At 35.5% G+C, this 27,914-nt stretch overlaps 1 protein-coding gene across 2 annotated transcripts in view; it reads right to left on the reverse strand.

Moving 5' to 3' along the window:
• Window positions 1-17,719: 17,719 nt before the first annotated feature.
• The window catches only part of LOC133664595 (leucine-rich repeat-containing protein 4C-like), a 165,093-nt gene continuing 154,898 nt past the window's right edge, over window positions 17,720-27,914 (reverse strand). For both annotated transcript variants that reach the window (XM_062069359.1, XM_062069350.1), the window contains exon 2: window positions 17,720-23,144. In XM_062069359.1, the coding sequence (XP_061925343.1) occupies window positions 21,225-23,117 (1,893 nt within the window). In that variant the 5' untranslated portion in view covers window positions 23,118-23,144 and the 3' untranslated portion in view covers window positions 17,720-21,224. The remainder of the gene's footprint in view (window positions 23,145-27,914) is intronic.

The following is a 27,914-nucleotide window of genomic DNA, read 5'->3' on the forward strand; positions in this document are numbered from 1 at the left end:
CATCTACATCTACTATATGATTTGCCTGAGAAGCTGGACAGGACCAAAAAAAAAAAAAAAAAAGAAAAAAAAGAGAAGCACTGCCTTACAGTAACATGCACACATCGTTGTCCCTAGCCACACCGCACTTCAAATGGTATATATTTTGGACAAAATTAAGTGTTGAATCAAATCTTATTTATGTATTGTATATATATATATATATATATTACAGTACACCAGGGGTCACCAACCTTTTTGAAACCAAGGGCTACTTCTTGGGTACTGATTAATGCGAAGGGCTACCAGTTAGATACACACTTAAATAAATTGCCAGAAGTAACCAATTTGCTCAATTTACCTTTAACTCTGTTATTATTAATAATTAATGATATTTATCTTTGTGGAAACACTGATCATCTTAATGATTTCTCACAACAAATATATATATAGAAACAGATAAATATCAATATGCAACACTTTATTTTTATATTTTCTCTAAGTGCACATTTTTCAAATTGAACATTTTCAAATGATCACTTCTAAGACAGTCTTGTGAAATCACAATATCCCATTTTAACTAGATAGCCACTAACATTTTTTAACAAATCATGAATTACTTTGCACCATGTTTGTACAAATAATAACTCATGTAAAATACAAAAGTAAACTCTCAAATTTTTAAGTCATGTCACACTTTGAACTGGACACCAAATCTGTTATCTGTTTCTTTGTCAGTTAGTGGGAAGCCTGGCATTGCATGCTGTTAACTAGTGTGTTGTACTCTGGTGTGTAACTTGACACTGCAACTCTGAGTGAGTCTTGCAGATGTGCATCAGTGAGGCGTGTTCTGTGTTTGTTCTTGATGAAGTTCATGTCAGAAAAGGCTGATTCACAAAGATAAGATTTTTCCTCATTGTTTGCGGAACCTTCTTAATCTTTTGGACATATTTTCACAGCAATCTGGCCTTAAGCTTAATTATGATAAATGTAAAATGTTAAGGATCGGAAATCTAAAGGGAACGTCCTTTCGAATGGAATGCAAAGTGCCTGTTTTGTGGACAGATGGACCAGTTAACATACTTGGTGTTGTTGTCCCAGAAAATCTGGAAGATCTAGGCTCAGTAAATTATGATAATCGACTAAGAAAGCTGGACACAATTATGCAATTATGGAAAGGGAAATCCCTAACCTTGTATGGTAAAATGTCTATTGCCAACTCGTTAATTATTCCTCAATTTATTTATTTGTTTTTGTCATTACCAGCTCCATCACAAAACTTTTTTAAGATTTATGAGCGGAGGGTCTTCGATTTTGTCTGGAACGGCAAACCAGAAAAGATTAAAAGAAAGGTCTTGTACAAAGAGTATGAATATGGGGGCCTGAAACTTCTCAACCTTGAAGCTATGTGTCTGTCTTTAAAAGCATCAATTGTTCCAAAGATGTATTTAAACATTGAGTGGTACACAAATGTCCTGTTGGACAAAAAACATGTACTGTATCAAAATAAATTGTATCCTTTTTTACAAGTGATCCCCTCCCAGAGAGTCTGCTGGGAAACATGGCGGGGTTCATAAAGGAAACAATCCACTCATAGTGGTGTTTTCAATTTTATGTGCCAGAAAAAAGAGACGATATTTTGCAGCAGTTAATATGGATGAACTCTAATATTGTAATAGATGGAAAGCCTTTCTTTTGGAAAAATATGTTTGAAAGAGGAATCATTTTTGTCAATGATATTATCAATGAGAATGGTAAAATTATGAAGTATGATGAATTTAGAACTATGTATGGTGATACTTGCTCAAGCTTTTCATTTTATCAACTAACTGGAGTAATTGGGAAAAGATGGAAACAAATAATTAATTATGGAACTACTAAATTATTAGTTTGTAAACCTCTAATAAGAAATTCTAGTTTGCAAAAAGGAACTAAAATAAATAGAAAAATATATATTTTTTATTTAATGAAGAAATCTTTGAAGGCTGCCTCATACAACACAAATGGAAAATGGGAGGACTTTTTTGACTGCCCGTTGCCATGGGATGCCATATTCAAACTAATCTATAAAACCACTATCGATGTGCAAAATCGTTATTTTCAAATTAAAATTGTTTATAACTTCTTACCCACAGGGAAAATGTTAAAATTATGGAATATGACAGAGTCAGATGATTGCCGATTTTGTTGTCAGGAGCCTGAATCCACCCTGCATTTGTTTTGGTATTGTCATATTGTGTCTTTGTTTTGGGTGGAAGTTGAACAAATGTGTTTAAGGATTGGTTTGTTTATGAAGCTTAATGTGGTTTCTGTTATTTTAGGAGAGTTCATTGACAATCATGATTTAGTCAATTTAATTATAGTACTCTGTAAAATGTTTATTTTTAAGGCCAAAAACAGATATTCACTTAGTATTACTTTCTTTAAAACATTTATTCAGTATTTTCTAACTTTAGAAAGTTACATGGTTGAAAACGATAATGATGCCAAAAAACATTTAAAAAAAGATGAGAAGTCCTCAAAGGCTTATTTTGAAAGTATAATTATGTTTATAGATTATATGATATCTGTTGTTGTGTTCCCTAATTTGAGTGACCTGGACATAATCTGGACTGTACATAAATGCTTATTTTGAAAATATAATTTTGTTTATAAATGATATGCAATCTGTTGTGTTCCCTAATTTTTTTCTGTGTACATGAATGAAGGTGTGTGTTGCTGAGTCGGACTTGGACATTATCTGGACTGGGCCTGGTTTAAAAAACCCTTTAAACAAATCTAATTTCATTGACAACCTGGTCTGTTGAAGATAAGGCCCTTTTTTTAAAAAATAAAATAAAATAAGATAAATAAATAAAAAACATTTTCTTGGATAAAAAAGAAAGTAAAACAATATAAAAATAATTACATAAAAAATAGTAATTAATGAAAATGTTAATGGACCAGCAGCCTATACAATCATGTGTGCTTCAGGGACTGTGTCCCTTGCAGATGTGTTGTCTATGTTGTGGGAACCAGAATATTGGTAGCAGAAAGAAATAACCCCTTTTGTGTGAGTGGGTGTGGATGAGTGTGCATGGGGGAGGTTGTTTGGGTCGATGCACTGATTGAAAGTGTATCTTGTGTTTTTTCTATGTAGATTTAATTTAAAAAAAAAAAAAAAAAATTTTTTTTTTTTTTTACTTTTTTTTTTTTTTTTTTTTTTTTTTTTTTTTTTTTAGAACAGGCCCGCGGGCGACTCATCTGGTCCTTACGGGCGACCTGGTGCCCGCGGGCACCGCGTTGGTGACCCCTGCAGTACACTATTTGTCTTATATTGTAGTATTATGTTGTGGCAATCAATAAAGATCCAAGCAGGACTTCAGTTTCCTGGTTAAAGGGGACTACATTTTTGGGGGTGGAATTCATTCACAATCATTATGAAAGATGGACGTGTATTTTTTTTAAAATGCATTTTAAATATTCAATAAATACGATTAAAAGTCTGCTTACAATGAAGCCTATGTGAGTCGCTCTAATCTGCATATAAAGCCCTTAAAAAAACATCCAAACACCTCCATTAAGGTTTTATAATGTAAGTATATATGTAATGTAGTAACAGGCACATTATTAATAACATTTATTATTTATGTATTTTTCTCATTTTAAGCATACACGGCACAGTAATTTAAAAAACACAATACGGCGTTAATTTCCCCCCCACATGACTGATTAATACTCCCTGCAGAGCCAGCAAACATAATAAAACATCACTTACGGTACAATATCTTGCTGTCATTAGGATGCCGACTGCTAGGATATGTCAGGCTTGTCCCTGACAGTTTGGTTATGTTTTAGTTTTCCCTCTGTGTTTGTCTTTATTTCCTGTCAGCGCTTTTATTTTGGTTGTTTCCTGCTTGTCTCCTTGAGCGCTGTGTTCCCTCAGCTGCGGCTGATTGGCACCTGGCCACACCTGGTGTCAATCAGCCAGATGCTATTTAAACCTGCCTTGCCAGCCAGCCTGGGCTGGAGTATTGTCATTGTAATACTTGTCGTCGTTGAAGCAGCACTTTGTATCCTGTAGCTGTTTGCAGCGTGCTGTCTTTTTGTTCCTAGTTCCTGTTTCCTGGTATCCTGTTTCCTGTCGCCTAGTTCCTGGTTTGTGTTTTACCTTCTTATTTTCGACATTAAATCATGTTTTCCTGCCCCAATCCTGCCTTCTCTGCATCTTGGGGTTCGTCACCAACACCATGTGACAGGATGTTTATATATTGCTATTTAGATGAAGAATAACAAAGAAAAAGGGGGGGAACCAAGCGTCTTTTTGTGTCTCCTTTGCCTTTTCCGGGTCTAAATTGGCTGTCAAAGTGTACCAACTTGTCGGATTACGACCTCATCCTTCTACTATCCAGGTGAGTGGCATGCATTATGATCTACAATAGATTCAAGGAAGCAGCTCACCAGTCGATATTGTCAACATCGGCACACAAGCTTGTGATCACGAATACCACTATTAGCGCTTACAGTATAATAACGATATCACTAATACTTGGTTAACAGTCAAGTCAAGAAATGTAGATGGAGTATTGTTGGCGCTTTTTGAAATTTTATTTATCTGGTTTTATGGGCTGTAAGCAGACTCTTATTTACGTTTATTTATCAGTTAGAATGCTTTTTTTTTTTTTTTTTTTAAATCAATCCATCGTCATGTCGTTCATAATGATTGTGAACAATAGGCACCCATTAAGGGTGACAATGCTAACATGGCGAATACATAAAAAAAACCCCCAAAAAAACATTCTAAATATTAAATAAATGTGTCTGCTTACAATGGAGCCTATGTGAGTCGCTCTATTCTGCCTATAAAACCCTTTAAAAAAAACATCCAAACACCTCCATTAAGGTTTTATAATGTAAATATATATGTAATGTAGTAACAGGCACATTTATAATAACAGACACATTTTTTTCTCAAAATATTTGCCCAGGCCTGGTGTATACAAACCTCGGTGGAGGTTTTTGGAGGTTTTTTTAGAGCGCTTCATAGGCGGAATAGAGCGACTCTAATTGGCTCCATTGTTAGCTGACTTTTGCTAGAATTTATTTATGAGAAAAACATATTATCTTGTCTTTCATAAGGATTGTGAATGATAGGCAAAATGTGAAAAATTGCAGTTCCCCTTTAAGAAACGGACGAGGGAAAGGAGGACAATAAAATGCTGAGTATAGGTGCCACTCATACTCTCGGCACAGGTTTCTAGCTGTCATCGTTACTGTGACTTAACTCTGCAACAACAAAAATATGTTGAGGCGTCCTTTTTTAGAGATGCGTCGATCGATTAGCCATCAATCAGTATAGGATGATTTTGCGTCAAATAACAAGTGTTCGTGCCAGAAAAATTGTATGTCAATTATCAAAAAACTTTCCGTTCTGAGTTCACAATGAACAGGCTAGAGACTGTCTTTGTTTCACCAAGCAAAGGCTTGGAAAAATCCATTGTGTATGATGGAAGGAGACGGGAGGAGGTTCTCTATTGTCATCGAAGACTTGCTCAAGCTGAAGCCAGGACCAGCCCAAGCCCGAGGCATCTTTTTCTTTTGTGTTAATGTGACCGAAAACAATGACTGTTTACATACTCCCCATTCCTTTAGAAACAGATGTTGTTATGTAAACAGGGAAAGTCCAAATAAAAAGAGGTGGCGTACAATCTTTCGCCAGAGCTTGGGTGACACTGTAAGAGGTTACAGGTTGACACGTTTCTCCTCAATTGAGTCAAAATTGAATTCTGCCTCGGTATGATTCTTTGCTTCTTGTCTTGTTTAATAGATGTCATCAGTGTTTGAACCTGACAGTTCGTCAATGCCGATTGATGCTTTGTAATGTCCATCACAAATGTCTGATTCCTCCCCGGCTGATTTATTTTTAGTCGCCCGCCTGGTAGGAGGCTCGCAACTAATTATGCGGATATGCTCCCATGAGCTAAAAATAATCACCTCCGTTACGGCAAATAAACTGCGTTTTTGAAGTATCATTATCAAATAGCATTTTCACACCAATAAATACGTGCTTAACCTTAAGAAGTGGCGATAGAACAGCAGAAAGTAAAGAGACTATTAGCAGGTTAATTAACGAGTAGATAAATACCAGTTAGAGTGAAGATTGTTGCTGTGTCAGCATTGTCACAGTCGGTGCAATCCATAAATCGATGGTGTAGTAGCAGCATCCAATCAATACTACAGTGATTTATTAGGTCTTAGCATTTATTTGTTAATGTCAAACTCAGGGAATAATTCCCTTAACTGAGGAGGATTATTAGTGGGAAAAAACAAATGTTGTAAATAAGTACTATATAGTAGTTTTTTTTTGCTTTTGTGTAGTTATTTTGTACTATTGACATTAGTTTGATCAAACAATTTCATGTGACACAAAAAATAAAATAAGGAACTAGTGTTGTCCCGATACCAATATGTTGGTAGCCGTACCAAAATGTATTTCGTTACTTTTTGGTACTTTTCGATACTTTTCTAAATGAAGGGCACCAAATAAAATGGCATTATTGGCTTTATTTTAACAAAAAAATCTTCGGGTACATTAAACATATGTTTCTTATTGCGATACACACACATTGTACCTCATTTAGATCTCGGAGGAAGAAGGAGATTGGACGAGAATGTGTGTGCGCTCGGCACTTACGCCAAGTTAACTTTCAATTTCGATCTCCGCCAAGGCAAAAAAGCCAATGAGGACAACATCCTATGTGGAGGGCGACCAATTTAAAGATGGCTCCGAACTTTAGAGGGCTTGGTTTGCTCTTCCAGCACTGGTATTGCTTTTGTTTGTACCTATTAATGTTGTCCCGATACCAATATTTTGGTACCGGTACCAAAATGATTTCGATACTTTACGGTACTTTTCTAAATAAAGGACACCACAAAAAAATGCATTATTGGCTTTATTTTGACAAAAAATCTTAGGGTACATTAAACATATGTTTCTTATTGCAAGTTTGTCCTTAAATAAAATAGTGAACATACAAGACAACTTGTCTTTTATTAGTAAGTAAGCAAACAAAGGCTCCTAATTTAGTCTGCTGACATATGCAATAACATATTGTGTCATTTTCCATTCTATTATTTTGTCAACATTATTAAGGACAAGCGGTAGAAAATGAATTATTAATCTACTTGTTCATTTACTGTTAATATCTGCTTACCGTAATTTTCGGACTATAAGTCGCAGTTTTTTTCATAGTTTGGCCGGGGGTGCGACTTATACTCAGGAGCGACTTATGTGTGAAATTATTAACACATTACAGTAAAATATCAAATAATATTATTTAGCTCATTCACATAAGAGACTAGACGTATGAGATTTCATCGGATTTAGCGGAGTGACAGATTGTTTGGTAAACGTATAGCATGTTCTATATGTTATAGTGATTTGAATGACTCTTATCATAATATGTTACGTTAACATACCAGGCACGTTCTCAGTTGGTTATTTATGCCTCATACACTTATTCAGCCTGTTGTTCACTATTCTTTATTTATTTTAAATTGCCTTTCAAATGTCTATTCTTGGTGTTGGGTTTTATCAAATCAATTTCCCCAAAAAATGCGACTTATACTCCAGTGCGACTTATATATGTTTTTTTCCTTCTTTATTATGCATTTTCGGCCGGTGCGACTTATACTCCGGAGCGACTTATACTCCGAAAAATACGGTACTTTCCCTTTTAACATGTTCTATCTACACTTCTGTTAAAATGTAATAATCACTTATTCTTATTATTATGCTTAATACTTATTATCCGGTACTTTTTAAAGGTGGTATAGTACCAAATATGATTCATTAGTATTGTGGTACTATACTAATACCGGTATACCGTACAACCCTATAAGGAACTAGTGTAAATATTGTGTTGATGTTGTTACACGGTAAGTAGCGCTCACTATAGATACGTTGAAAAATGGACGGTTAATTTACGTGATCGGTATTGGTATCGGCCGATCTCACTCATGTATTATGAAACCCTGATCGGAACATACCTAGTTCTCATAATCTCAGCACATGTTTTTACCACTTACTGTATTTTCAGTTGTTTTTATATGTTAGGTTTTGTTTTTAGCAAAAAAATGCATGGTATATTTTAAAGCAGCGGTGTCCAAAGTGCGGCCCATACCTTTTTTTTTAATGACAATCGTTAGCATTGTGTTTTTAGCTAAGTAGCTTTTTTTTTTGTTGCAAATTTTGCAGGTATCACCTCAGTGTCAAATTTGTTGTTGCTTGACAAATGATACCTGTTATTATGTTAACGTAAATATGCTAGTTTTTTTTTTTTTTTAGCAAATTGTGTCTATTTACACTTTAGTCATATTTTGGTACTTGATGCACAATAGTATGCTAGCATTAAAACAAAAAAATCATGTTCACACCTCAGAGTAACATATTTTAGTACTTGACACATGTTACAGTTAGCATTTTAGCATGTTGAAATTAGCATGCTAGCTTTTTTAGCTAATTTAGCAGGTATGCACCACAGTGTCATATATTTTGTTTTTTCCCTAATGCTAACTTTAAGCATGCTACTGTTACCATAGAGCTGTTGGCATGCTGGCTTTCGTAGCTCATTTTGCTCATATTTTTTCTTACTTGACGCTATCTAGCCAGCGAGCTTGGTTCAGCTTTGGCTCATTAGCGTTCACACGAAATTTCTACGATTTTTTTAATCCTTTGAAAAAAAAATAACGTTTTTGAAGGTGAAAACTATCAAAATGACCCCCGCATCCTTTCATATGTCAGTCTGTGGCCCTCAATGGAAAACATTTGGGCACCCGCTGTTCTAAAGCCTTGCAGAAGATTTATCCTATGACAGACATATATCATTTTCTCTTTGAGCCACTTCTCTCTGATCTAAATCGTTTAAGCATTTATAACCCATTTATAAGGAAGCTCTGAAATGTCTCAAAGTATGTTTCCTTTCATTCTGCTGCAAGCTGCTAAGTATTTTGTTTTGTTTTAATATAAGGCGCATTAAAGGGGTCATATTATTATTATTTTTTTTTCAAAATGTAAAACACTTCCTTGTGGTCTACATAACATGTAATGGTGGTTCTTTGGTCAAAATGTTGCATAGATTATGTTTAACAGACCATCTTCAAGGACGGGAGTGGAAGAAGTGTCAAAAGATGGCGCTAACTGTTTTAATGACATTCAGACTTAACTTAAATCAATAACGGAGCAGCATCTCCTCATCCGGAAACAACAACAAGGCCGGGAAATGTGTCCCGTGAAAAAACGTTCGACCCGAACTCTTTAAGAACTAAATTTCCTTGGGTGAATAATGTACACTCACTACACCGGTATGTTTTAGCGCTTTCATGGCAAGTTTACTGACAGACATAAATAAGAACTTTACACTACTTTATATTAGAAATGGCAACAGCGGAGAATGAATGTCCCATAACAAGAAGATAGAGACAAAGAAGAAGCTTATCGACACGGACTACAAAGGCGGACGCGCGCAATTTTTCAGGATTCATGCAGATCCCAAATACAGATCAGCAGGTACCAGAAGGTAAGAACAGTTGTTTTTGCATAATATTGCGAAACAAAACGCCAGATAATATGTCTTACTTTATACACACACCATAATAATACTCGTATGTTTAATGCGCCGACAATACATCAAGCGGTGCGGCTTCATAGCTTACCAAAGCTGCTCCACCGCTCCCAGTCTGTGGAACGCTCTCCCTGACCACCTGAGGTTGTTTTTTTTAAAAAAAAAAAGCCTTTTTTTTAGATATATGCATACTAGTATTTTTATTTATTTTTATTATCTTTTTATTTTTATTTTTTTTAATACACTGTACCACTTTGAGGTTGTTTACTCAAAGTAAAGTGCTTTTTACAAATAAAATCTATTATTATTATTACCAAAGTCGTACTAAAACATTTTGATAGATTTTTGAGCGCCGTGTGTAATGTTCTATATTTTCAATGGAACATTTACAATTTTGGCGTTGTTTACTTGAGTCAAATTTCCATCATCATCATGCAATCTACACTTATCTCTTATGTTTGACTGCCATCTACTGGTCACACTTATCATTTCACCATGTACCAAATAAAATTGCTTCGAGGTCGATTAGCAAAACCAGAATTATTCCGTGCATTAGGCGCATTGGGTTATAAGGCGCAGTGACGAGTTTAGAGAAACATTTTCTTTTAAGTGCGCCTCATAGTCCGGAAAATACGGTATATACGTACATTTTGTTTATCAGAAAATGGGAAAAAAAATGTGACATCATAATGCAAAAACACTTCACCAATTGGGAAAAAAATGCATTTTATTCATATTCATGTACAGTATGAACTACAATCTCAGGTATCAATAAATGGACATCATCCTCAGAGAAATTAGCTGGACTTATTTCAAGCACAGTCTCTTGCTGTTGTTGTTTTTTTCTTTTTTTTTTAGCATTTTTTTAAACAATTGAAGCACATGTAAAAGTCTGAGCTTAATATTTTTTGCAACTTGTTTTTGAAAATTTTTTTTATTTTTTTTTTGTATAAAGTTTAACCATTTAATGGTTATCCTCTCCAAATGAGAGAATATCCCCCCACCCCCGTACAGTAATCCCTCCCGTACATAGACAGTTGGCAGAATAACTCACGAGGATTTTGATCATCTTGGCTTGGGTTCTGCACGGAAATCAAACTCAACCGATATTTCATGTCCAAAATTCTGCACACCATTCCAAAAAACAGACTCACAATAAGGACAGTTTTTTCGTGTGTGTGTGTGTGTACATACTTCATGGCAGAGCATTTCCATTCATTCTAAAAAAAAATGTTTCATATAAAACCCCAACCTTTTCTTTTAATTATAGCCAGCATAAACACTGAATTATTAAGCCACCAGAAGCAGTGAAATAAATTTAGTACTCAAACAGAAAACAGTGGAAAGGGAAAGAATGGTTCACCCTCATTGTTATGAATCATGTGGGCATCATTCAAAGCCCCGGCAGATATTTCAAATCCATTTTTTGCCATTTGCACCCACACATTCATCTTATAATGTTTATTTAGGGTCCGTCAAATTTGCTACAGAGAACAAATGGGGGGAAAAAATGGATTATATGAGTTTATGAGCGAAGGGCCTCCTATAAGATATGATAAGATACCAAGTTTAAAGTCACAGAGGCATGGACACAGTCACATTTTCAAATCACATTAGAATTTATTTCATTTAAAACTAGTAATGTCAAACACTTTTAAATTTGGGTTAATCATTATTAATCATGTGTTGTTAACTGCTTGCATAATTTAAAATAACTTAAAATAGACCCCAATATTTGGACACAGGTGCAATTTTGTCAAATATCTTTAAAAAAAAAATCAGATTAATCACACTTTTGCATTTGGATTAATCATTATTAATCATAGGTACTTATTTTTTTTGCATCATTTAAAATAACTTTTAAAAAGACCCCAATATTTGGACACAAGTGCAATTTTGTCAAATGTTATTATTTTTTATCAGATTAATCACACTTTTTAATTTGGATTAATTATAGGTTATTAATTGCTTGCATCATTTAAAATAACTTCAAAAAGACACCAACATTTGGACACAAGTGCAATTTTGTCAAATATATATATATATATATATATATATATATATATATATATATATATATATATATATATATATATATATATATATGTATATATATATATATATATATATATATATATATATATATATATATATATATATATATATATATATATATATATATATATATATATATATATATATATATTTTATTTTTAATTTTTTTTAATCAGATTAATCACATTTTTGAATTTGGCTTAATCATTATCAATCATTGGTTGTTAACTGCTTGCATAATTTAAAATAACTTAAACAAGACGCCAATATTTGGACACAAGTAATTTTTTTATATATATATATATATATATATATATATATATATATATATATATATATATATATATATATATATATATATATATATATATATATATATATATATATATAAATTAATCATTATTAATCATAGGTTATTATTTGCTTGAATTATTTAAAATAACTTAAAAAAGACGCCAATATTTGGACACAAATGCAATTTTTTCAAATATAATTTAAAAAAAAATCAGATTAATCACACTTTTGAATTTTGATTAATCATTATTAATCCAAATAACCTATCATGTGATATCTTATTAATTGCTTGCATCATCTAAAATAACTTAAAAAAGACCCCAGTATTTGGACACAAATACAATTTTGTCCACATTTTTTTTTTAAAAATATGATATTTGGACACAAATGGGATTTTGTCAAATTATTATTTAAAAAAAAATAAAAATCTGATTATTCACACTTTTAAATTTGGATGAATCATTATTAATCATAAGTTATTAATTGCTTGCATCATTTAAAATAACTTTAAAAAGACCCCAGTATTTGGACACAAATGCAATTTTGTCCAATAATTATTTTTTTAAATTAGATTAATCACACTTTTGAATTTGGATTAATCATTATTAACCATAGGTTATTAATTACTTGCATTATTTAAAATAACGTAAATAAGACCCCAATATTTGGACACAAATGCCATTTTGTGAAAATATATATATATATTTGTAACCCAATTAATCACACTTTTGCATTTGGATTAATCATTATTAATCATAGGTTATTAATTGTTTACATAATTTAAAACAACTTAAATAAGACCCCAATATTTGGACACAAATGCAATTTTGTCAAAAAATAATTTCTTTTAAATCAGATTAATCACACTTTTGCATTTTGATTAATCATTATTAATCATAGGTTATTTATTGCTTGCATAATTTCAAATAACTTAAAAATGACACCAGTATTGGGACACAAATGCAATTTTGTCAAAAGATTATGTTTTTAATCCGATTAATCACACTTTTGAATTTGGATTAATCATTATTAATCATAGGTTATTAATTGCTTGTGCAATTTAAAATAATTTAAAAAAGACCTCAATATTTGGATTTAATACATCCATCCATTCATCCATCCAATTTTGTCAAACAACTAATAATTTAAATCGGATTAATCACAATGTTGAACCTGGACTAATCATGATTAATCACAGTTTATTACTCGATTGTAATTATTAAATAAACCTTAAACAAGACCGAACTATTTGGATAAGAATGCAATTTTGTGAAACAATACATCATAAATAATCAGTTGGAATCACTATTTTGAATTTGGATTCATTGTGACTGATCATTGCTTGCATCATTTAAAATAACTCAGAAGAGACCCCAATATTTGGACACAAATGCAGTTTTGTCAAACAATTTACTTTTAAATCAGATTAATCACGCTTTTTAATTTGGATTCATCGTGATTAATTACAAGTTACTTGCATAATTCAAATTAGACGCACAATTTTATTCAAATTAAAAAAACATTTTTTATCAATTTATGACACTTTGTAATTTGGATCAGTCACAATTAATCACAGGTGATTACTCACTTGCATCATTTCAATTCACCTAAAAAGGACCCCAATTATCAGACAAAAATGCACTTTTTTGAAAGGATTTTTTTATCCGATTAATCATACTTTTAAATTTAGATTATTCATAATCAATGACAGCTTAATACTCACTTGAAAAATCGAATTTAACTTAAAAAATGTTCCCATTATTTGGACACAAACGCAATTTTGTCAAACGATTAATCATAAATAATCTCTTGAATCCCTATTTTTGAATTTGGATTAATTGTGATTAATCATTGCTTGCATAATTTAAAATACTTCAGAAGAAACCCCAATATTAGGACACAAATGCAGTTCTGTCAAACAGTTAATTTTTTTTTATCAGATTAATCAAACCTTTGAATTTGGATAATCATAATTATTATAGGTTATTACTTGTTTGTAAAATGTATATTAATTTAAAACAAGACCCCATTATTTGGACACAAATGCAATTTTGTCAAACAATGTACTTTTAAATCAGGTTAATCACGTTTTTGAATTTGGATTAATCATGATTAATTACAAGTTACTTGGTTGTCTAATTCAAATGACCTTAAGAAAAGTTTAAGTTAATTTTACTCAAATTAAAAACCATTTTTTATCAATTATGACACTTTGGAATTTGGATCAGTCACGATTAATCACAGGCGATTACTCACTTGCATCTTTTTAATTAACCTAAAAAAGACACAAACACAATTTTATCATCAGAATGTCATCCAGGGACATAATCAAAATGTTTTACCCCAATGCATCTTATTTATTTGCCCAAAATTTGGAAAAAACATTGATCTAAAACCCAGTCAGCGTATAATTTGAGGTGAAACTTGCCCGTCACTCATCTTTGCACCGACGTACACTGCAAAAACTGAAATCTAAGTAAGATTAAATATCTCAAATAAGGGTAATAGTTGCTTATTTTCTGTCTGATAAGATAATTCTTCTCAATAAGCAAATGTTATGTTAGAGTGTTTTACTTGTTTTAAGGGTTTTGGTCCTAAATGATCTCAGTAAGATATTACAGCTTGTTGCTGAGATTTGATGACCTATATTGAGTAAAACGTGCTTGAAACTAGAATATCAACTGATACAAAGCTGTGTCATCAACACTCACAAGTATAAAACTACTTTTTTAAAGTAATAATTTCTTACTTCAAGCATGAAAAAAAAAATCATGATGCCGAGCGCATATCATTATGTCAAGATAATGGCACTAGCATTTACTTAACTGAAGAATATTTTTCAACATATTGAGCAAAAAGGACTCTTTTTTTTTTCTACCAAGAAAAGTGCACTTGTTATTAGTGAGAATATACTTATTTTAAGGTATTTTGCGGTTTATTGAGGTTAGCTCATTTTACTTGTTTTGGAAAGTCTTGACAAGCCGAATTTTCTTGTTCTATTGGCAGATAATTTTGCTTAGTTCAAATAAAACACCCCTCATTTTTGTTTGTTTTTTTCTTGTTTTTGAACACTGACTTTTTGCAGTGTACGCATTGACCACGACGCCATCTTTCAGGTAGCCATCCACAGTTGAGGTAAAGGAGCGTTTTTTTTTTTTATTTCTAGTGATTTATCGAATTTTTTTTTTTTTTTTTTTTCAAACACACCAATCTGGATGACGTCATACGCCGCCATCTGCAAATAAATACCCGTTGCATTATTTCGAATTTGGCACGGCGTCCGTTTAATCTTCGCTGGGAAATTAAAAGGCGCTTGTTGCACGGAGGCATATCTACCTCATCTCACGTTCCACACAAGGTCACCGTTTCCATGGCGACTGTCTTGATGGCTACTTTTTTTGCCTCCTTATGCCTTATCTATTTTTCATTCCTCTTCCCTCATATCTTTTATATTTCTGTTTGAAGACCCCTCATGACCGGGGTCTATCCTTCCTCCGCATACCTGCAGGTCTTCCTTTTTTTTTTTTTTTTTTTTTTTCTCGAAAACAAACAGACAATCTTCTGATGGACTGCAAAATGATGCAACATCAAAGAGTGTCCCTCTTTTTGTACTAAAACAATAAGCAGGGGTCTCTTCCATATCAAAGTCCTCCGCCCCTGTTAGATGCTCGGGGGTTGGGGGAAAAAAAAAAATCCAAATGCTGTTTGGTTATCAGCTTTCCACTGTGGGTCTGCAAATGAACCGCTGATGCAGTTTAATGAGACGTAACCCATCTCCCCTTTTTTTTGTGCCAGGTCCCTCGCTGCTTCACCGAGTACGTTAGCCCCGTCTGCATCGGTCCGACAGGGTCACGCCGCATTACAAAGCGGCCTCATTTGCCTCTTTATCCGCACCAACAGATGGACCATCAGCACATGAGCTCGCGTGACCCCGGGGGCGATGGCGAGGTAACGCGACACTGCGTGGACGTACATCTTATCTGGGTTACCAGGGGAGGGCACTGACTGCAGCCTTATGCTCCCCTTCCTTTTTTTTCCCCAGAAAATATTCCGCCGCCGTGCGGCGCATGCCCACGGCTAAAGCGAGACAAATGAGACATGGCAAGGGCTGAGAAATGGGCCTGAATTAAGCAATCAAAAAGCGGGACGGGCACGAGGACACTGAGAACGCGGGCAGAAATGAGAAAGCGAACGCAAAGAAAGTAGTAATAAAGAAATGAAGTGTAAATAATAGTTAGAGGGAGGAGAGGGAGCGAGGACTTTATCTTAATTACAATGAATGATATGTGGCTGCTTTAAGGAGCCACGGGGGGAATGCACATACTAATTTGGCTGCTTTCCTCCGCAGACACGCCGGCTTCTCGGCGATGACATCAAGAGCTTCCCCCATCAAAACATTCTGCAGAACGGCACCAATAACCGGGTGATTATGAAAATTAACACATCTTATGTGGGAAACAACAGAGACATTTACGGGCACGAGCAAATGAATGCAATTTTAAAAAAATGGATTTTTCTTCATCTTTCACGATCCTTCTGGGACACAAGGACACTTTACTTTTTATGTGCATCGTAAACAGTAAAAAAAAAAGGGATAGGAGGCGGCTAACAATGGGGACACACCCTATTCCACCTGTAAAGCCCCTTTGTAAACCACTAGAGGTGGGTAGAGGACCCACAAATTGTACTCAACTGAGAGTACTGTTACTTTAGTACTGGGGTCCCCGAACTTTTTGACTCACGGGCCGCATTGGGTTAAAAACATTTGGCCGGGGGCCGGGCTGTGTATATATATATATATATATATATATATATATATATATATATATATATATATATATATATATATATATATATATATATATATATACATATATATATATATATATATATATATATATATATATATATATATATATATATATATATATATATATATATATATATATATATATACGTGCGCGAGCTATATATATATATATATATATATATATATATATATATATACATATATATATATATATATATATATATATATATATATATATATATATATATATATATATATATATATATATATATATATATATATATATATTCCTCGCGCACTTATATATATATATATATATATATATATAACATATTCCTCACGCACATATATATATATATATATATATATATATATATATATATATATATATATATATATATATATATATATATATATATATATATATATATATATATATATATATATATGTATATATATATATATATATATATATATATATATATATATATATGTATATATATATATATATATATATATGTGCGTGAGGAATATGTAATATATATATATATATATATATATATATATATATATATATATATATATATATATATATATATATATATATATATATATATATATATATATATATATATATATATATATATATATGTTTCTATGGTTTACCCGTTATACAGTTCTCAATATACATTAGATCAGGAAAAAACACAGAGGCTATTTCATCCCTACAAGCCTGTTTCGCAGGTTAAAATACCCTGATGTGCAGGGAAACACATATATATATATATATATATATATATATATATATATATATATATATATATATATGTATATATATATATATATATATATATATATCCATCCATCCATCCATCCATCCATCTTCTACCGCTTATTCCCTTCGGGGTCGCGGGGGGCGCTGGAGCCTATCTCAGGGATCTTTCTGTGTGGAGTTTGCATGTTCTCCCCGTGACTGCGTGAAAAAAATATTGAGTAACTTCTGAGTAACTTCTGATTTATTTAGTAGCTATATGTGAATGTAAAACATAACATTCATATACAATTTATTCTAGCTGGAAGTGGAATTATTGTAGGCTGAAAAGTGAACATCTCTACTGATACGGATGACAGCACTTGATATAAATGTTATTTTTAATAGTTTGAATGTAATTATTGAAGGTTTGCTCTGCCTTGTCTGACATCATGTCACTTTTTACAGTCAGTACGTTTTAATGCACTCAATTAGTCTGATTTCTTGAATTATGTCCTGACGTTGAACAACTCAAACCTAACGTTGAAACAACATGCTTTTTGACGACGTTTAATCGACGTTGGGTTCTGTCGTTGATTTTAACCATTGAATTTTGGTCATTTCAGCATGAAAAATTGTACTCAACTAAGAGTACCGTTACCTTAGAATAATATGACTCCAGTAAAAGTAAAAGTAGTCGTCAAAATAATTACTTGGGTGGGAGTAAGTCAGTATTCCGTGAAAAAAGTACTCAAGTATTGAGTAACTTCTGAGTAACTTCTGATTTATTTAGTAGCTATATGTGAGTGTAAAACATAACGTTCATATACAATTTATTCTAGCTGGAAGTGGAATTCTTGTAGGCTGAAAAGTGAACATCTCTACTGATACGGATGACAGCACTTGATATAAATGTTATTTTCACTAGTTTGAATGTAATTATTGAAGGTTTGCGCTGCCTTGTCTGACATCATGTCACTTTTTATAGTCAGTACGTTTTAATGCACTAAATTAGTCTGATTTCTTGAATTAGGTCCTGACGTTGAACAACTCAAACCTAACGTTGAAACAACATGCTTTTTGACGACGTTTAATCGACGTAGGGTCCTGTCGTTGATTTTACCATTGAATTTTGGTCATTTCAGCATGAAAAATTGTACTCAACTAAGAGTACAGTTACTTTAGAACAATATGACTCCAGTAAAAGTAAAAGTAGTCATCAAAATAATTACTTGGGTAAGAGTAAGTCAGTATTCCGTGAAAAAAGTACTCAAGTATTGAGTAACTTCTGAGCAACTTCTGATTTATTTAGTAGCTATATGTGAGTGTCAAACATAATGTTCATATACAATTTATTCTAGTTGGAAGTGGAATTCTTGTAGGCTGAAAAGTGAACATATCTACTGACACGGATGACAGCACTTGATACAAATGTCATTTTTACTAGTTTGAATGTAATTATTGAAGGTTTGCGCTGCCTTGTCTGACGACATGTCACTTTTTACAGTCAGTACGTTTTAATGCACTAAATTAGTTTGATTTGTCAAATATTTCGGTTTCTTCCATTTTCACAGCTACATGTGAAGTTGCTGTTTCCATCCTCTTATCTCAAAACCCAGCAGGCGCAAGACATTAAAGCAACGTTGACCACATGTTGAATTAGGTCCTGACGTTGAACAACTCAAACCTAACGCTGAAACAACATGCTTTTTGACGACGTTTAATCAATGTTGGGCTCTGACCATTGAATTTTGGTCATTTCCCAACCGATATTCTACGACACAAATACAACGTTGAAACGACATGCTTTTTGACGACGTTTATTCGATGTCAGGTTGTGTCCCAACCAACAACGTGGATCTAACGTTGGACATCAATGATGTCTCAATTTACAAATACAACTATTTTGCAACGTTGTTGCAAAGTCAGTTTTTTAAAGACATGTACGTATAATAAACGTTGTTACAATGCTGGGATGTGACTATTGGCCATACGCAGTGTGCCTCTCGTGCACTAGGGGGCGATTGTGGTCATTTCATCTTGTTTAGCTATGTTGGAATATAAATACAGTAGAATAAGAGAATGCTAGATGCTAATAAGCTAGCTCTAGTAACTTTCAGGCTTCGGATACAACAGATAACTACACATTTCCACTGCTATCGGGTGTTGTTGTAAATCTTTTAACGTGTTTAAGAGACATACAAAATGATCGTTTTGGAGGTTTCTGCTTACCAGTTCTCTCAAACAGCCATGTCACGTAATGAAAGTGCCTTATTTTGGGAACATTCGGGCACTTATTAACACAAGTAGGTTTCTATTTTGTTAATTCTATCAAGTTATAATGATAGGCTCCGTTTGATTGGTGGAGTGGGGTCAAACGCCACTAGAGCTTACCTTGGATTGGTGAAACGGGGTCATGTGACAGTGCCTGCCGGAAGAAGGCTCGCTGACAAATGAATGCGTCTTTGCAAGTCTTAATCAATAGATTATAAATGATGATGTAAATATATGTAACGATCTAAATGAAACTCAATGTAACGGAGTAAAAGTAGCATTCTTTTTTCACAAAAATACTGAAGTTGTTCTGTCACAACTAAAAGTTGTGAACTCTGGTTGTTGAAGTGGGTTGTGCTTATTGCTTGTTGTTTAATTAACATTATTACATGTGTATTTGTCGCCATCATGTGGTCAGGGCAGTTACTACATCTTTGTGAAGTGTGTACCGTATTTTTCGGACTATAAGTCGCAGTTTTTTTCATAGTTTGGCCAGGGGTGCGACTTATACTCAGGAGCGACTTATGTGTGAAATTATTAACACATTACCGTAAAATATCAAATAATATTATTTAGCTCATTCACGTAAGAGACTAGACGTATAAGTTTTCATGGGATGTAGCGATTAGGAGTGACAGATTGTTTGGTAAACGTATAGCATGTTCTATATGTTATAGTTATTTGAATGACTCTTACCATAATATGTTACGTTAACATACCAGGCACGTTCTCAGTTGGTTATTTATGCATCATATAACGTACACTTATTCAGCCTGTTGTTCACTATTCTTTATTTATTTAAAATTGCCTTTCGAATGTCTATTCTTGGTGTTGGGTTTTATCAAATAAATTTCGCCAAAAAATGCGACTTATATGTTTTTTTCCTTCTTTATTATGCATTTTCGGCCGGTGCGACTTATACTCCGGAGCGACTTATACTCCGAAAAATACGGTTTATACGGAGGAGATGAACCCCATTTACCTGCATTGTTAGCCGCCCCGTCCTAGCAGTTTGTCACTATTTAGAATGCACGTAAGGAGAAAGACATGTACTCATGTTTCACATAGGGATTGTGGAGGATGGGCATTATGGAAAAAAAAGTGCAGTTCCCCTTTAAAAATGTCAAACCAATCCCTTCACAAAAAAACAATGATATTAAACTCACTTCAGTGGAAGGCCAACATTCCATATTCACGTTTAGTAAACCATTCTTTTCCTTGTGCAACATTACAGATAGAGAAAGAAAACAAGCTAAAAAGCTATCACAATTTGTTTTTCATTAGTCACCGGACATACTTTTTCAATAAATAATCTTTGTTTTTTGAAGACACTTAATAAAGTATCATTAGTGGTCCCTTTGCCAAATGTTGATTCAGCACTTTTATTGACATTAACTGTGCCGCGTTAACATCACGCTGATCCTCTCGGTGGTGTCCGAAACTGCTGATAAATGCAACTTCAGATTTGGGTCTCTTGTACATTGTCTTTAGAACAGGCTTGAATCAGTAAATGTTCCTGTGTGGTAGAGCTGTGTATGGTACTGAGCATAGAGGGGTGATGGTAAGTGCTCTTGTAGGTGTTGTAGTGGTTGTAGTGCTCCAGTGGGGGCAGCGATAGGTGTCTGTCAATAGCAGCAACACCCGCGAGCTCTTCTTCTACAGTAATGACCTCCATAGACGAGGCCGGGCCGTCAGGATCCTGCTGGTTATGCTGCTTCCTCATTTTGTAGAAAATAACGAGCAGAACAGCGGCCATGAGCGTGATGGCCACAAAGCAGCCGATGATGATCTTGGTGGTTTTCATCACCTCGTCCAGGCCGTTGAGAGCTCGTTCCCCATCCAGATCGAGAACGGGAATGGTGTAAGTCCTCTCTGTGGTCCTTGTCGGAACAGGAGTGCTTTTTGTTGTGGAGGACGACACCCAGCCGAAGGGTGGAAGCGGCGTGTGGCTGTCATCGCCGGGGGTCTCGATGGTCTCCACTGTGACCGTGGTAAAATAGGTCACCCCGCTGTTTTCCACGGAAGTGACATTGAGCACAGCGGAGGCGGAGATGTTGCCCGCTGTGTTGCTGACCATGCAAGTGTACGTCCCGGTGTCCTGCATTGTGACGCTGGTAAAATTAAGCGTTCCGTCGTTGAGCACCGATAGACGCACCTTATAAGCCCCGTGCGTAACCAGAGAGCCATTCGGTGTATACCAGCTGATAGACGTCAAGGAGCTCGTACGGCATTTCAGCTCCGCGCCCATGCCCTCTGTCACATTTAAGTCGGTAGGTGGCTCCACTATGACAGGGACGTCACACTGGAAATAGCTGTGGTCCAATTCCCCGATGTAGCGTCCTTTGAAGAGCGCCGGACTGTTGCAACGGGCACAGCAACTGGTATTGGCAGGTACGGACTCCTTCAGCCACCAACTGAGCCACAGGATATCACAGTTGCAGTTCCACGGGTTGTGATGAAGGTGGACCCGTTCCATGCGATGGAGTGGCGTGAAGAGATCGTGGGGTAGAAAGGTCAGGTTGTTGTGGGCGAGGTTCAGCTCCACTAAAGACTGCAAGTCATCAAAGGAATTCCTCTCAATGGTTTGAATCTGGGCATGCATCATCCATAGCTTCTGGAGGTTCACAAGTCCTGTAAATGCGCTCGGCTTGACGACCGACAGCTGATTTCCAGACATTTCCAGTTCCTCAAGTCTTACAAGAGGTAAGATATTTGGGATTTCCTTGAGGTTGCACATTCCCAAATTCAGATAGCGCAGATTGCTTAAGTCTTTGAAAGCTCCATCGGAAATGTAGGAGAGACGTTTAAGCTCCCCAAGGTCCAGTCTTCGGAGCGAGGGGACCCGGTTGAAGGCATAAGATGGTATACTTTCGATAGGGTTGTTCCGAAGCCACAGTTCCTTTAGCTTGGACAAATACTCAAATGCTCCGTTGGGGATTGTCGTGAGTCGATTATCAAAGAGCTCCAGTGTGTTTAGGCTCGCCAGTCCATTAAAGGCGCCGATTTCAATGCTGCGGATGTGATTCTTGCTCAGCTGCAGAATCTCCAGGTGGCGCAGGTGTTTGAAACTGTCCACCTTGATCACCTGAATGAGGTTGTCTTGGAGGTTTAGGTAACGGGTGTTGGTGGAGATCCCATCCGGTACGTCCCGTAGACTGCGGCGGGTGCATATGACCTTGCTGAACTGGTTACTGCACGAGCAGACGGAGGGACAGGTCTGCGCGCGGACTAGCCCGGCCACCACCAAGATCTGAAGGGCCAAGAGGACCACAAAAAGGGGGTTGGACAGTGCCCCCTTCAGCCTACGACTCCTCATTGTCTGGCGGTGGAGGGAGATCATTTTTTTCAGCATTCATAGTTCATCTGCTCTTTTTGTTTTCTGCAAGACACAAAAAGAAAAAAAAACATGTCAGTAAAAGTTATCGACATGCACTGATCATATCAAGGGGTAATCTCTGTGTTTCTACTGTACTACTGTACATGTGAGGCCATTCACACAAGTACACATCAGGACAAAAACAAGATTAATTCGAATGAAAAACTGATCAAATAAAATGACAATAGTTCCCGGGATATCTCTTACATAAATCAAGTATCCGATGATACAGCTAGTCATTTATCCGAGTCACAGACGATCTGGGGCTTATCTGAACCAGTTAAATTCCACCTATGGGCAATTTAGACTCTCAGTTATATCTAAAAACAATTGTTGGGCTGTGGCAGAAACCCATGCAAGCACGAGAACATGCAAACCCAACACAGAGCACATAACCCTGTGGCTGTGAGGCAGACACGTTAACCACATACACAGCCACCTGTAAAAATGTGAAAGTGATACTACTCAACTTTGATTGAGACTGTCTCAAGAGTAAAAAAAAAAAATGATATTGATTTATATTTTTTTGTCAAATATGTTTTGTATTGCAATCTGTGATTTCTCTACCTAAATACAGGCTAGTACATCAATTTAGGCATATAAAGGGTGGACATTTTCTGTCAGGCTGAAATAAAGGCTATTTTCTTTCATAATAAATAACGTGTGTATTCTTTTATAGCGTGTTCTGGTTGATAGTCTTCAGTTACAGAATGTCAAGCAAGCTGAATATTACACTTTATTACTAAATCAAGAAGGTTAAAAGATATTGTCATGCAGAGATATGAATACCATTAACTTGTACAACATGTAATATACAGAATATCAGAAGCATTTATTCAGGTAGCATTATCAGAGAATACATTATCAACCATCTTTGGTATCTAAACATCCAAGAGTAGCTCCTCTCCTCTGAATGCAAGTACTCCTACAAAATGTGAATAATTGCGCTTAAATACTTTAATCTTTTGATAGCCTTATTTGAAATACATCAAAATCGAGTTTGAGCAATACGAGTTAAAATCGGATGCACCTTATATTTTCCCACCAAACCAATTAATTCGTACCTCAAATGTTCGATTCCCATCCCTACTCTCCACCGTCTCACAACTTCAGACTACAGCAATCCGTTTAGGTCAGGCCTAGGCAATTATTTTGACTCGGGGGGGTCAAATTTAGAGAAAACATTTGTCTGGGGGCTGGTATATCTGATTTTTAGGAACACTAATACAAAACCTCACAATAATGTCTGATTAAATGCTAAAAAAGTTATGACAAACCGCTTTAAAAAACGGAATATAATTTTACATTTATTTCTGAATGAGACACCCAGAATGTACATGAACATAAAGAATGTGGGATTTACAATATTAACTAGGAACGATACAACACTGAATATTGACAACATATGAACGTCATACCCCCTCTTCATAGACATTATTTACAATCAAGTGAGCAACAAAAATGCAACAAACACAGCGAAATATGACCGTGAACGGTAAAAAAAACTAAACACCTACGATCTGATATATCTGATATACAGTCGTGGTCAAAAGTTTACATACACTTGAAAAAAACATAATGTTTTTTTGATTGATTGAAACTTTTATTAGTAGATTGCACAGTGAAGTACATATTCCGTACAATTGACCACTAAATGGTAACACCCGGATAAAATTTTCAACTGGTTTAAGTCGGGGTCCACTTAAATTGATTCATGATACAGATATATACTATTTTCATAATACAGTCATCACACAACATAATCATCAGAGTATATACATTTAATTATTTACATTATTTACAATCCGGGGTGTGGGATATGGAGGGGGGAGGGGGGTTTAGGATTGGTTGGTATCAACACTTCAGTCATCAACAATTGCATCATCAGAGAAATGGACATTGGAACAGTGTAGGACTGACTTGGTAGGATATGTACAGCAGGTAGTGGACACAGAGAGAGAGATCAGAAAGTATAAGAAAAAGTGTCTACATTTGATTATTTACATTTGATTATTTACAATCCGAAGACGTATGATGTGGAAGAGAGGGTGTTAGTTTAGGGTTGAAGTTGCCTGGAGGTGTTCTGAAGGTTTTGAAGGAGGATAGAGATGCCCTTTCTTTTACACCTGTTGGGAGCGCATTCCACATTGATGTGGCATAGAAAGAGAATGAGTTAAGACCTTTGTTAGATCGGAATCAGGGTTTAACATGGTTAGTGGAGCTCCCTCTGGTGTTGTGGTTATGTCATGGCTGTCTTGAGTTTCCAATAATTTCTACAACTCTTATTTTTTTGTGATAGAGTGATTGGAGCAAATACTTGTCAATGAAAAAGGAGGATTACCTCCAAATTCTTCAGGACAACCTAAAATCATCAGCCCGGAGGTTGGGTCTTGGGCGTAGTTGGGTGTTCCAACAGGACAATGAACCCAAGCACACGTCAAAAGTGTTAAAGGAATGGCTAAATCAAGCTAGAATTAAGGTTTTAGAATGGCCTTCCCAAAGTCCTGACTTAAACGTGTGGACAATGCTGAAGAAACAAGTCCATGTCAGAAAACCAACACATTTGGCTGAACTGCACCAATTTTGTCAAGAGGAGTGGTCAAAAATTCAACCGGAAGCTTGCCAGAAGCTTGTGTATTGCTACCAAAAGCGCCTTATTGCAGTGAAACTTGCCAAGGGACATGTAACCAAATATTAACATTGCTGTATGTATACTTTTGACCCAGCAGATTTGGTCACATTTTCAGTAGACCCATAATAAATTCATAAAAGAACCAAACTTCATGAACGTTTTTTGTGACAAACAAGTATGTGCTCCAATCACTCTATCACAAAAAAGTTGTAGAAATGATTGGAAACTCAAGACAGCCGTGACATGATGTTCTTTACAAGTGTATGTAAACTATTAAACCACGACTGTATCACTAAGCTTTAGAACTTTGTTGTAAAAATCTCCTTCCGCGTCTGTCTCTGACACCCGCATTTCAGGCTGGCCACTCTGGAAACACTCTGTGGAAACGCTCCCCACCCACACTGCTTGGTGCCTCGTCTGAGCTGCTGTGACTTAGATTACCATCGTAACTAATTGGATTACTGTCAGGTTCAAACACTGATGACATCTATTAAACAAGACAAGAGGCAAATATTTAAACAGAGACAGAATTCAATTTGGACTCAATATTGAGGAGAGTCGTCTATACACAGTATCTCAGCACGCTCTGCCAAAAGATTGCATCGCCTTCTTCTTTTATTTTGGACCCTCCCCGACCACCTGGCCACCACTGTTTCCAAAGGACAAAGGTTGCAAAAAGTTCACAGAAAAGGTCGTAAACAATTCACAGAAAAGGTCAGTTCAAAAAGAGTTGGTAAAATAGTTCCAAAAGTGGTCCATAAAATAGTTCAAATAGACGTTCGTAAAATACTTCAAAAAGAGGTCGTCTGGAAATTGGGCAGATCCTGTCATCTCCTCCCACCCCCACCCCCAACACATTGGAGTTTTAGGAGCCTTACTCTTGGTAGGTTTCAAAGACAGCTTTTGTCTTCTTGCTTGGAACTTATTTCAACACAAAGTTTTTTGTGATAACTTACAAACAATTATTCTAACAATTACCATAGTAACGACCCCGAAGGGAATAAGCGGTAGAAAATGGATGGATGGACTAGTATATCATGCAAAATCGCAGATTCCAACCATTGAAATACTTTGTATAGTTCAAGACTTCCGGTCATTTGAAAACATCACGGCACATCATAATGGCAGCTACAGTTTCCATCTTAAAGATCTAAAAACAAATATTTGGGAATGTCCGGCGGGTCAGATTGAAAAGCTTATCGGGTCTTCATTTGCCCAGGTCTGGTTCAGGTTGTTAGTGTATAGGAATATACCTATGTTCCGAAGACCAAAAAAAAAAGACCGTATGCAAAATCTGACAGCCTGCATTTATCCACGCAGTAAGCCTACTGTGTGGATAAATGCCGACTGTCGGATTTATCACGTACACGACACCCGTACCAAACATACCATACAACAAGTGACGCACAGTCTGTGCATTAATGTCATGTTCTTGTAACGTGTTTTTCTTCAATCCGCACACAGGGAATATTACCGCCGACGTTTTCTAAACCGGAAATATTGCGAGCCGAGGTGGAATTGTCCTCTCGTAAGGCTGAGCGGCTGACCTAATCATCAGAAAATAATCTACATGTGTCTTGTTTTTTTTCACCAGCCACCGTGCTGGGAGGCTACAAAGGCACACGTCTCTGCAGGGGAATGAGATCGAATGAGGTCTCCCGCCGGGAAGGGCTGCTTTTTTCGTCTGGCTGTACTCTAAAACACTCCCGACACATGCAATTGTTGAACGTAGCGAAAACCCGACGAGCGGGGGAAAAAAAAAGCAAATTAATTTGCGTCGACGTCTTGTTGAATCCGACTGATGTTTTGTGCTAAATAAGATGTTTTGCTCTCAGGCAGACATTACAGGATTGGACATGTGCCTCTTTCAAAAATGTTTATCTGCTTATAGTTGAACAGGACAATCGTTTTTTTTGCACATAAACCGAATGCACGGAAACAAATAGATCCGTCCTTCATCCCCTCCTAATTGAATCTGCACAGCTCAAAATGTATTTAGAGACTGTGAAAGCAGTTTGCTGCTCACATTTAAAATCCCGGATGAAAGATAAAAATACACCCACATTTACTTTTTTAAGCGTCCGTGCCAGCAGCCACTGGCGTCTTTCTGTGATTTAGAGATTCGTTTTCTCATGACAAAC

This window comes from Entelurus aequoreus, linkage group LG02 (genome assembly GCF_033978785.1).
Source record: "Entelurus aequoreus isolate RoL-2023_Sb linkage group LG02, RoL_Eaeq_v1.1, whole genome shotgun sequence".
Classification (NCBI taxonomy): Eukaryota; Metazoa; Chordata; class Actinopteri; order Syngnathiformes; family Syngnathidae; genus Entelurus; species Entelurus aequoreus.